This window comes from Pleuronectes platessa, chromosome 17 (genome assembly GCF_947347685.1).
Source record: "Pleuronectes platessa chromosome 17, fPlePla1.1, whole genome shotgun sequence".
Classification (NCBI taxonomy): Eukaryota; Metazoa; Chordata; class Actinopteri; order Pleuronectiformes; family Pleuronectidae; genus Pleuronectes; species Pleuronectes platessa.
The window spans coordinates 14,934,197-14,946,966 of record NC_070642.1 but is presented as its reverse complement, the minus strand read 5'-3'; the positions used below and the strand labels follow the sequence as shown (position 1 = coordinate 14,946,966).

The 12,770-nt window shown below is 42.0% G+C and overlaps 1 protein-coding gene across 8 annotated transcripts in view; it reads right to left on the bottom strand.

Moving 5' to 3' along the window:
- nhsl1b (NHS-like 1b) overlaps positions 1-12,770 on the bottom strand; it is a 93,636-nt gene that overhangs the window by 46,646 nt on the left and 34,220 nt on the right. The window contains exon 1 of one of the 8 annotated variants that reach the window (XM_053445369.1): positions 8,521-9,959. The exons of 6 other annotated variants lie outside the window; for them this stretch is intronic. In XM_053445369.1, the coding sequence (XP_053301344.1) occupies positions 8,521-8,773 (253 nt within the window). In that variant the 5' untranslated portion in view covers positions 8,774-9,959. Of the gene's footprint in view, positions 1-8,520; positions 9,960-12,770 lie in introns of those variants that run through there. One more of the 8 variants, XM_053445361.1, reaches the window with a different exon arrangement.

The window sequence follows — 12,770 nt, the reverse complement described above, 5'->3', positions numbered from 1 at the left end:
GTCTCGTTTACACACATAAATATAACATTACAAATATTTAGTACATAAATCAATTTAAATAAGACCTTTGCACTTATAAGGGATAGGAAAAAATCTAAACAAAATTACACAAACACACCCAGAAGAGCGTGAGCCTTGTGGATGATTGTGATTGTAGAGAATCTGGGCAGTCAGCAGTTCAGAGTGAGGCAGGGGGCCCCGGCTTGAGGCCGTCCTATTGTGTGCTGATCAAACATAATCGCTTTAATCCCCCACAATTCAACAGGTTGTTATCAGAAACAGCTACAAAAACTTGGTGCATCCCAACCCCTCCAGGCTGGCCACTCTGAACAACCAGAAGAGTCACAGGGACGGGACACAGACACTATCGAGTCAAAATAACATTCCCAATTTGGTGTTAAGCTGCTGCTTATATCTAGTAAAACAGCAGCAATTCTAACTGAGTGCAGTTAAAATTGCAATGGGTACAAAGTGTAACACAAGCTGCTTTTAGACATGCACTGAAGTCCAGGCAGTTTCCTGAAGAGGATCTGTATGCGAGAAAGAAAATGACAGAGTAAGTTGCTCCAGACATTTTCCAGCTCCCTCGTAATGTCCATAAAATGTCCCAGTGAGCCCATGAGAGAATACAGCAGGAAAAACACAAATAAAACACTCAAACATCCCAGGATGAAAAAGAGGGGTCATTCACGTAGAAGACACAGAAGAAGATGTCAACTTGGAAAGACAAGGAGATTCGTTAGCTTTTGATGATATGGGCCGTCGCCAGTGTCGATGTGCTTTTAACAAAAACACGGGATTTCCGCAATGTCCTGCCTTTTGCACGATCTACGCAGGGGTCACGCCACACCTGGATGATCCGGACATTTTCCTGTTGTGAACATGTTTGACTCGGACAATCTCCTGCTGTATTTCTCAAAGTTCATGTCTGAAAACAGTTTTAACAGAAAAGGCTGTTGTTGCCGTTTTGTTGAAAGGTTTCAATCCATTTTTTTAAAATTTTATACAAACTAGGAAATGGCAGGAAATAAGTGCAGAGATCAAACAACCTTCAATAAGCTAATTAATACAGAATCAGCACTCCAGCACATGTGCCCTTTAATGGGAGCAGTGGAGTGTCAGAATCCAGCCAGGCTTACTCCAGGCTGGATATGAAATGTTTGTAAAAAGTGTGTGTGTGTGTTTGTGTGTGTGTGTGTGTGTGTGTGTGTGTGTGTGTGTGTGTGTGTGTGATGTATGGTTATGTACAAATATGTGTTAATCCAATACTTGCTTATTTATTAATTAAGCTATTACAAGCGTGCCTCTACCAGATGTCGCCAATTACGGGCTGATTGGTGTGTGTGTGTCTGTGGTGTGTGCGTGTGTTTGTGTGTTTATGTGCCCCCTCTGCAAGGGTGAGTGGATAAAATGAGAATACCACAGCAATTTAAAAAACGCACATAAATCCCTGGGTGCACACACGTAACCAGACAATAAAGTCTGACTCCATCAAACTTTCACCTTAATTGGCTTCTGCTACTCCCAAAATGGCTTTTACACTTTTACCTTCATCATAAAACCCTGAGCACCGAGTGTGAGGTCGGCCTAATCACTGCCCTCACAAAGTGGGAGAGGTGGATTTTTATCCGTGTTCTGCACCAACCGGATTAAGACGGATGTTGATGGCACAAATTATGAGACGATATTATGATAATGAGGTCAGTAATGAACTTAGTAAGTATCAACAGAAAACAGCTAAGTAGTAAAGATACTTCCATCCAAATGAATCTAAATGTAAGGGTTTATGACTGTTTCCTGTTTCCTAACCTGGAGTTCAGGGACAATCCAATGGGTCAAAATATAAACCAGACGGGTTGCGAGACAAAAGAAAATGGAACCAAACACACTTTTCATTTTTTCGTAATTTCTGCCTTTTCTAAAATCTTCCGTTATTTTTTTCTTGAAACCAAAACATTTGAAAAAAAAATGGAAACACTTTGGTTGAGGTGATTGCAATCAATATACATAATAATGAAGGCTGCAATCAAATGGTCCTTTGCTTGAAGGAGTCATAAGCCAAAGAGGTTTGGTAACCACTGCTCTGCACATTTCACCAAGTCAAAATCTTTCAAAATACCCTTCCATGGAAGTTATCTTTTTCTTTTACTGAAACAAACTGTCTTTGTAACAAAAGTATTCAAACATCTATATATTTATTCGGATTCCTATTCATTACAATTTATATTTAGCATAATATCTGTTGCCGAGTAAATGCAGAGTCTTGCCTCTGAAATTATGAGGTTATGTAAACTCCCCTTCTTTTGTTCAAGCTGTGCTGTATGATGTATTTCTTCTGCACTGTAAGACGTGGCAGCACTCCTCTGGTTAAATGACAGTGTCTAACTCTAACTGCAGGATATACAGACTGTATTCAGAGAATTTCCAGCTGGTCACTGTTGTTATTCTCCAAAAATACAGTCTTTGTCTGCAGATAAAACACTATCATGAGGGCCAAATCATGATCATCACACAGACAATATCTGAAATGTGAGTCAGTACTGCACGTCCCCTATGGTACTTGGTGCAGGACAACACACAACACGTGTGCAGTGAGCTTTACGTCAGCGCGAGATAAAACTAAACAACACACAGATAAGATGGTGGCTAGCCGTAACAAACAAATGACTGCACAGTCATTCCACAACATGTTATGAATCTCAGTTTGACATGATGAAATAAGCTTTAAAAAGGTCCAGTACTTTTTCCTATTCTAAAAAGGTAAATTTAGAATTATGCTTAAATGAAAAAGTGTGTTTCCTTTCACATGACAACATCACAGCTCAGGCGTACGTGCTGAGGCCGATTATAAAATCTCACCTGCGAAATAAACTGCGGCTCATGTTGGGACAACACACGTGCATCCTATCAACATACAGTAAGCTGCAGACCTCTATCCCCTCATAACCTGAAATCATGTCCGCAAATATAATCACTTGCTTTTCCTACCTCCACGCTTTTTCATCATTGAGTCTTTGTTATCATGGATTATAACAGGGTAATAGGATACAGAGTTTGATACAGAGGTGGGCGATGCAGGTCAGAGATTACGTTTTTAGAGGGAAATAAAGACATAATGCGGTTTAGTTCAGGCTATAACTGAACTGTTTTGTGTGGCACATTTTGGACGGGTTTTCAGCATGAAGTAAGGCTGATCTGGGATCAACTGTGAGGCACATAAAAATGAGGGTACGTGGGTCAGAGAAAAATATTTGACTTACCTGAAGATCAGCATTGTTGTCACATAAGAGAGAGAGACAGAGAAAGGTGATTAGAAACAGTTTAAATCCATAAAATTGCAGATTTAATATATTTTACTTTTCTGTATGCATTTTTATGTACAGCAAATGTGTTCGGCTGTGTGTGTGCGTGTGCATGTGGACAACCTGGGCTGTGAGCCACATCACCAGATTTCCATGTCTGTCTTTTAATGAGGCCACACTGGTTTATACACCACATCTATCCCCCCCCTGCAGCGAATTATCATCTACTAATCTGGATTTACACATGCACTACGCAATGACGATGAGTCTGTTTAATGTGTATGAGGAATGTCTGTGTCAAAATGTGTCCAACAACACTGTTACACAAGAGTTCAGTCTCATCTGAATCCTCTCAAATTTCACTAAGTATCTCACACAGACAAATACGTCCTAAAAGAACCTTTTGCACAGTCTAAAATCATAAGCGGCACATTAACAGTGTTTTATAATGTGAGACACAATTCTGGTTCTGGCCTGCCACCACCCTGGTGTGCCAAAGTATATTGTTAATATTTGGGTCACTATGCTGTTGCCCTAAATGTGCGAATGAAAATGATGTAAAAAACTATATACAAAAATCGACTTAATCCGTCAATCTTCCCACAACATGTTAACATAGTGCAGTCATTCCTGCCAACAGCAAAGATCTCAACAAATCTGAGTCCCTGAGTTCCTTTCGCTTAAGCCATTTTCAGACATGAACTTTTTCATATGTGAAAGACAAACTGTGTCCGGACATTTTCCAGAGCTTGTCCTTCACATGACGAACACAGCAGGAGATAGTCCCGAGTCAGACGCGCAAACATCAACTGAAAAATGCAGGCGGTAGGACGTTACTTACAAATTCTGCTGTGGAAATAAAAATTTTTTGTTTACAGCACAGACAACAGCGTCACCACTTTTCTTAAAAACTCTTGTATCTCGTTTTTCCAAATAGATTTCTATATCTATATGCCACCTTTTTTTCTGAGAAATGTTCAGTCTTCCGGCTTTATTCTCTCAATGGCTCACTTAAACATTTTACAGACATTTTTTTGGGACTTGCAGAAAAAGTTGCAAGGAAAAAACTCAGACATTTGCGTTCTCACATACAGCCTTTCCGGAATATTTCAGGAACAAGTCCAGTGTTCAGTACATGTCTGTCTTGCTGTAGCCTACATTGCATTTAAGAGTCAGTGCAATAATCATGTAAAGCCCAGACTCCCATCTGCCATTCAAAGAGGGATTCAGACTCATTCCCTCTAAAGACAGAGACGGCCTCCGCAGTCTGGCCGGTGCCCCGACTGCACCACATGCGAATCTTGGATCTTATCTGTACTTGACGTGGCCATCGAGAGCTGCCACTTACTGATTGATTTAGACAGAAGCCACAAAGGGGGGATCAATAGGGTTGATTGAGGCGATTGATCAGGTCTTTCCGTGTTTGCGTTTCAGAGAGAGAAAGCAAGACAGGAGGAGAAACAGGAGGAAGGTGGGAGTTCAATTTCTGGATATAAGAGGCTGAGATGAAACAGCAGAGCTAGTACAATCTCCCTAATTTAATATCTAAACATCTAAATTGAACAATCTCCTGAACTTGAATCAACTAATAATCTATATATCAATAATCTATAAATCAAGAACATTATTCAATTTCAGTCACAGATGAGACTATTGTTAATCAGCCTCCCCAAGATAAGCAAATGGGAGCCTGTCTTCCACTCAGCTACTGAAGCACTCTCTCACACATGATTGGTTCAGAGTTGTCCCAATGGCAAGGTCAAACTGAACCACACCAGGAAACACTCACTTGACCACCCGTTACCTTGGCCACCAGGGCAAACACCAAACCAGTGGAGCTGGAGGCTGCATCTCAAAATTGCAGGTTTTGGAGCCACAGGCGCTTATTTTAGGAGCTATATTTACACACAGGCCCGGTGTGTGGCTGCCCATGTATCTAGTAATGGGCCCTGGCAGGCACGTGGAAGCGAGATCCAGATGTTATAAATACTTCAGGTTTGCTTCTGCAGATGTATTGTTATGAGACGTTTCCTCTGCGTGGTGTGCATTTGGACAGAGCTGTTTTTGCGTGTGTGCTCGGGATGGAACGGTTTTATACTGACCTGTCTATGACACTGTCTCGAGTCTAGAATTAGCTATAAAAAGATATAGACTGTGCACATGACAGAGACAGAGGGTGTGTGGCATCAGAGTAAGCGAGAGGATCAGTCTGTTGCTGCCGTTAATTCATTTCTTCTTTCATCTACTTCATTTTCTTCATCCCCGAGCTTTGTTGTTTGCTCATATCAGCCAATCAATAAAACACCATACCGGCTTTCAGTGGAGATTTTACAAGTGATCCATTGTAGTAAAGTGGAATTGACCAGTTGGGATCTGCTTCCTGTCTCCAACTACCTAATAATCAATGGAGAAAATCCAGACCAATCAGATGAATAAATGATCAGAAATGAAGCACTCAAAATGAGATCCGTCAGAAAGTCATGTTACTTAAAACAAGGTGTCTACAGCTAAGTTTCGTTTAATACTTTTTAAGACCTTGAAATTAAATTTAAGACAATTAAAAAATACACACCAAAAATGACGATGTAGAAATATTGTTCTAAATAATAAACATCTATGTCCAATAAAATCCAATACCCTGGTCCCCTTTGTCCCAAGATGGAAAGACTTTGGACACACAGAGCAGCCTGCTTTGTAAGCACTTAACTTTACAGGCTTTAACCACTCAAGTCACATATCGTTAAATTTGCATTTCCCGATGTTCATAAACTAGCTAGCATGCAGGCTGGAAAGGCACGAGTTTAACTTAAAACTTGCCTAGAGACAGACTGACGATGTGGTGCATATTGGAACTAATTCTTTCTTCTGTCTCTCATGAGAAATTTTCACGGAGACCTTTAGTGGTGATGTCCTTTAAGAAATGAAGACTCATCCAATCTAAATTCGAGACAATTAAATACATTTTGAGGCAGGTAGCAACCGTGTAGAGGAGCAGCCCTGAGGATGTTTGTTCAACGCAAACATGGACGAGATGAGTGTGACTGACCACACAGAGGTCAAGTACGGTACATTGAAAGATATTGCTTAGATACCACACTTTCTGTACCGATAGTCGGTAGATATTCTACAGCTGTTGATTTAAAACACTGCAATGCGATATTAACATCACCTTATTTGAACAAAACGTATCAAGCCTGTGTTTTCACCAGTAACTCCTCCACTAAGTACAATCAATGAATTGGTAAAAGTCTGAAGCCTCTGGTGTGACAAACATGATGTTCTGTGAGCGTTTCATCTTTGCCTGGCTGCAGCTTCTATTCTTTGACTTTGGGGGGAAAAAATGTCAGGAGCTCAAACCATTCAAGCGATGTGCAGCCCCGAGCTGTTTTAGGCCGGGGCAGGTTCAAAGGTGACTGAGTGACTCGGCGGGGGATTGAGACATGCAATGAACGCCAACAACAGCAACAAGCTGCGCATTTCTGTGAGGCAACAAAATGGCAGCTTGTGCTTAGGTTACTCCACGTGTATTTAAGGGCCACTATACAGATTTGTTGAGTAACAAAAGCAGCATTATGAATATTAAATATATGTTTTCACTAAAGTAAGCAGCAGCCTAAGAGGGAAGATTTTGTATTTGGAGTTATTACCTCTGTCAAGATTATTTTTGCATTTGCGTCTTTTTGGTTTGTTGGTTTGTTTGTTTGTTTGTTAGCAGGATTATGCAAAGACGGCTAAACAGATTATCAACAAACTTGGCAGAGGGAAGACAGGCCAGTAAAAGAGAAACCAGCAGTTTGCGAGTGACTAAAGTGTAACATTTGATAAGTCAACATTAAAAGCTACTGTTAAGAGCTGATAACTGGTTTATAATTGATGACATCATCAACTCGTGAACCAACATTTCCGCTGACTTTCCAAGTTGTTGTTCCGACTGGAGATCGACTAAATGTGTTGTCCAACCGTGTGGGGGCTCGAAAGCTATTCAACCATCTGACTCGCAGTTCTGTTAAAGCATACTGGCAGCTTTCGAGTGAGTAAGATCATTGTTGATGATTGTTGACAAATGTAAGGAAATTAGCTTGAACACGTTCAGCCTACAAAAAAAACGACTCTTTTAAACTTCTGCTGGTTTTGTGTAGGAGTGAAAAATAGCCTGATCAATCAGGGTGAAAACAGGTGACACCACATTCCCGCCCCAACAGAGACATGTTTAGACAGTCAGAGTGTAACTCTACGTAACTGTACATATGCAAATGAGGAAACATAGCACGATATCAACTTCACAATGTAGTGTGATGTTGTTTTGAACCCAGAGACTTTTTAACATGAATAATAAAGAAGATTATGGATGACAAACCACAGTCCTTACTGATCTGAGAACAGTTGAGAGATGGCAGCAGTATGGGTCAGGGTATCTGTGTCTTTTTCCATTCTCGGTTAAGGATTAGGGCTACTGTTACAATCATTTTTTTAAGAGCGTCTTATTGACACTGCTGACACACACGCAAGGTCCCACACATACATCTAATTAACTCATCAATAAGTAATGAGCCTCGTCTAGAAACACTACACCCATGAGGTACTAAGAGAAGTATAAATAGCATTCTTACCTTCTTTCTAAGCAGGAGTTCATCCAAATATTAACAGGAAATGTAAGTGAAGTAATTCATGAAAATGATCACTTGCTGTGAGTGATGAACAATCCACACACACTCGAATACACCCTCCCACTGGCACCAGATCATGCACTCGCATCGCCACCAGCCTGTGACATCACCGTGCCCGTGCCATCAACCGTTTCCAGCCGGAAGCATGGTTGTTTATCTATCACACACACAAAGTGCCATTTGACCCCCCCCCCCATAAAAGTCCCACTGACTACGTTTACCTCCCACACGCTCCCTCCGGCAATCAGGAAGTGTCTGAAACATGGACCTGGAGAACAAGGGGCCATAAAAAGACTGTTGCCCACTTCTTGCGTGGTTTGTGCATGTAAACAAAGTCATTCACTGGCTTCCTGGCTGAGCACGAGAACAAAAATCCATTCAAGTGAGCTCAGGGCATTGTGTGAAGTTGTGATGCAGCCAAACCAAACACACAACATGTGGTTTTGTTGGGGTCTATACTACAGAGTTTTTTGTAGCATAAAAAAAACACTGAATAAAATCCAATATTTGTGTCTTCATTCCTTTGTTTCCCTGCAACTTTTCTCTCTCACCTATTTTATGTTGAGGCTGGTACACCCAGCTGTCATCATCATCATCATCATCATCACCCTTGTCCCCATCCGCAGCATGAAGGTGAGTGTGTGAGTATGCATGGCCGTTGTGGACAGCGTGGAGCTCGTTCTGGCTGTGGAAGATGCGTCTGCTCTGGCGGGAGAGGGTGGACACGTTGAGCCAGCTGAGAGCGCGGGACAGGCCCGCTGGTTTGTCCTTCTGAAAGGACGCAGACCTCCTGTCTCCTCTCATCCTCACTCAGGTAAGGGCAAGTCCAAGATGGGAGGATGCACCATCAAAAAAATGTCTTTCAAAGTGAGGGAAGATAATCCTCAAATGCAGATTCTTAGATTGGTTGTTATACGTTCAACTCAAGTTGCCAAACATTTCTGAATGCACCATCAACCCACATCTGCACACATGCGAAAATGCTTCAAATTTAAAGCATTACATTAATTCCAGGGAGAGGTTGAGCCAGTTTTCTTTCACTCTGCTTGCACTGTCCCGCATCATGACTCTGACCCAGGCGGTCTTAGCTTCCATTCTCCTTCTCCTTTAATTCATCTCTCTGTCACAAGCCAAAAGTCAAGGCTAAATCATCTTCTTCCTTTTCTGCTCGTCCTTTGTGCTTAAAGACTCCGGGCGGGATTCCCAAACCCAAAAGGAGTAATTAGGCGATCCAGCAATCTGGAAAATCACCGCCCCTTAGCCGCACACATTCGCACACGCACACTTCTGAATGTACACGCTCGCTGTTGGCTGTAACATTTCCCTCGGGTGCATGACAGGGGTGGAGAGCCTTTTCCAAATGACATCAAGATACTTTCCCAAACAGACCAAGTTCAGCGGTTGTTGTTGTTTACGATAATTTGTGCCCTTGAGCACTGTTGCATCCAGTTGTTAGCGCACACACGGTGCCACCACAATACCAGACTTGGAGGTGAGAAGACTGGATCGATTCCCACACGCTGGAATGAACACACTCACATGTCAGATCCTCCCACTGCAGATCCAGCTCCAACTCCTCTCGTGTGTTGTTGTGCAAAAAGATAACTCCATGTGTCAGGGTTTCCAGAAGAGTTCATCGACCTTAACTCTTCATCGCTGTTGGAGAATGAAGAACAGAAAGACTCCGGTTGTTGTAGGCCGTCGGGATCGGTCTCTCCAATCAGCTGATCAGCACAGGTGATAAACAAATCACCTGTACTATAAAGAATCACGAGGGCCGGCTCACACACACTCAGCGTGAGGCAAAAAAAATGATAGTACGTGCCGTGTGAGGATTCCCTGAATGCCGCTCACAAGTCAGAACTGAAGAGTGTGACTACAGGAGTTGGCTGTGTGTGTGTGTGTGTTGTGAGTACAGGGTTAAGGTTACACCCAACCCTTGTAGCCACGGTGCTGAAATACGAGTACGCCCGTCCCTTCTTCCCTCCCTCCTTCTGTTTTCTGTGATTCCCGATCTCTGCCCCTCCCCTCCATCCGTGTGCCGGCATGGCAACCCTTCATCTCTCCCTCCCTTTCCTACCTTCCTCACACCTTTCTTTCAGCACTTGTTTACTCTCCTCGTTATCTCTGTCATCTCTCGTCCATCAGGTGCTTCCGTTTTCGGACAAAGAGACAGCGCCCCTCTCATTGAATTGAGCAATGCAGACTATAAGAGAACGCGCATTAGATCTGCAGGGTCAGAATCACTATGTTTTAAGGTTGTTTATAGCACAAGGCTGTACATTTAAATACATGTTAAGAACAAGTTCAAAGCCTGACTGCAGCAGACATTCTTCCAAAAGGAGCTGGTTAAACAACTAATGTAGAGCGTCTCAAAACGGAGCTGAACATGGAACCATTCAGAATTGACACAGCAAACACAGACTTGTGTCAATTTTTTGGGCGATCACACTTAAAGTTGTTTTTAGTTTTCAAAACATTTGTGAAAAATGTGCAATTAGTGTGCGTTCTTCTGTAAAATACAATACACAACAACACACACTTAACTGCCCAACATGTAGTTGAGGTAGAATTGAAAAAGCAGCAGAGGCCCCCAGGGACAAAAACAAAGTCTTTATGACGCTCTGTAACTGGGTTAGGGAGGTGGAGTTTTCCCACCCAAGTGTAACCACGAAGGGTGTGTGGCCACCAAGGTGTTTGTGTGTGTGTGTGTGTGTATGTATTGTATACACGTGTTACAGCAACCTCATAACCCTAATCAATGGCTTTTCATCTTCTTGTTTCTACTTTAGCCGGAATGCAGAAAAAAAAACGAGGATGTGGGTTTAGTTAAGACGCCAATTTGAAGGAACACCTCCCTGTCGAGCGTAGCCTTTTGTGGATCCATTACACACTGGTGCAAGCCGATCCCAGATTTGTGGCCTGGTTGAGTGTAAACCTAGACTTACAGTAAACCCCCCCCCCCCCCCCCATCAATCTGTCAGGTCCCCGACCTCTTTTTCTATTTCCCTTTAGGGAGGAAATCTACTATCTCAGGACTTGCGGAAGGGGACAACTGACACACACACAAACACATGTATGCACCGACACACACAAACATATTTACACATTAGGCCACAGTCCTTTAGTAATTAGACAGCACTACGCTCTGCTATGAAGGAGTGGAGGGATCAGTTCGTTCATAAAGGGACCAAAATAATTAGGAAATGAAAATAAGTCGATTGAAACAACACAGGGCAATATGTTAATTGCATGGCTGTGATGAGGGAAACGATGATTAACAAAACAACACGTCAACATGGGTAACGCTATAAAGTCAATAAGAGTGGACAGTCAGGGACTCTGGATTTCTGCTTTTCTTGAAGAAAAGACGATTTAGTAGCATAACCCTCAAAGGGAATAGAAAAGTCAAAGGTCATCAAAAGAGGTCAGCAAAGTGGTACGACCCCCACCTCACTCCCATTTCCCAAATCCCCCTTTTTTCATTCCCTTAAAGCTGCTCGCACAGAGAAAGTGACAGCAGTGACAATAGTCAATATGTTCAACCGGATATGTGGATTGGATTTTAACGGCTTAAGTGGGGCTGCTTCTGCTCACAGGAGAATATCAACATCAGTCTTTGACAGGTTTTAAGAGCTGGCTTAGTTTCCATTTGTTGTTGACATTTTAATAGGGGGTATTTTAAAATATATACTTGACTTTAGAATTGAAACCCCATTTCAAAATAAACTGAATATGTCTTTTTTAGGAGTGTAACGTCTTCATCAAAATTTGATATAAATTTGTATAGGTACATGCACTTTATGCAACATTTTGTAAATTTTCTTCCATAGTGATGATTTTTAGCTTATATAAAGCAGAATACCACTAACAGTTATTGAAGCAATAATTTAATCTGCACCACCAGCATTTCAACACAGACCCCAAATCTATGTTCTGTTTGAACAGAACATAGATTTCATAACAATACAAAGTTAAATGGCAGATATTTATGACACGTCTCAAAAAGAGACATCTAAAACAGGAAGATGACGAGTTTGACACACTGAATGACACAGTACAGATAACACATCTGGCAATAACAACACCTGTCCTTCTACCAAAAATGATGGAGAATTTGCTCGGCTGACTAAACAAAACCTCCTGCTCCCTCCTCTTCTTGTTGCACGCACGCACACACACTTGGATGCAATCACCAGTTGCGTGACACAGACAGGAGACAAGTGCCCTGGTTGCCAGGAAACACAATCAGACATCAGATAGGGCTGGATCAATCCACAGCGACCAGACGCTAAAGGTAAATATAGCAGATAAACAAGCGTGGCACAAGTAAAGCACACACAGACACACAAGCAGACACAAAAAACACAATTTAGTGCATCTGTAAGTCTACTTTTTTTTTTTTTTACCAAAAGACTTGGCGGAGTGTTTGTAGCAAATTCCAGATCCCAGTAAGTACAGTCTCACAGTGTGTGTCTCTCAGTGGTAATGGATCCACAGAGCCAGTTAAACACAGGGGTTCTGCTCCGCCGCAGAGGAAAGCTTTTATTACTACACACACCAGCCCACATTTACTGAGACAGTTATATGAGAGTTGGTGTTTATGTGTCTCTGTAGCATCTGCAGGCAAACTGGACCAGACCTGTTGGTAAGGGTCTGCCCAAATTTTCTTTTAGAAACTAAAACTGGGTTTACTGGAGCCACGTGCAGATCGATGTGATATATATCTGCTTAAAGAGCAGCAGTTAGATCAAGGCCTGTTTAAGGGTCAGAGTATCAAATATGGTTTAAATTAGGGTAC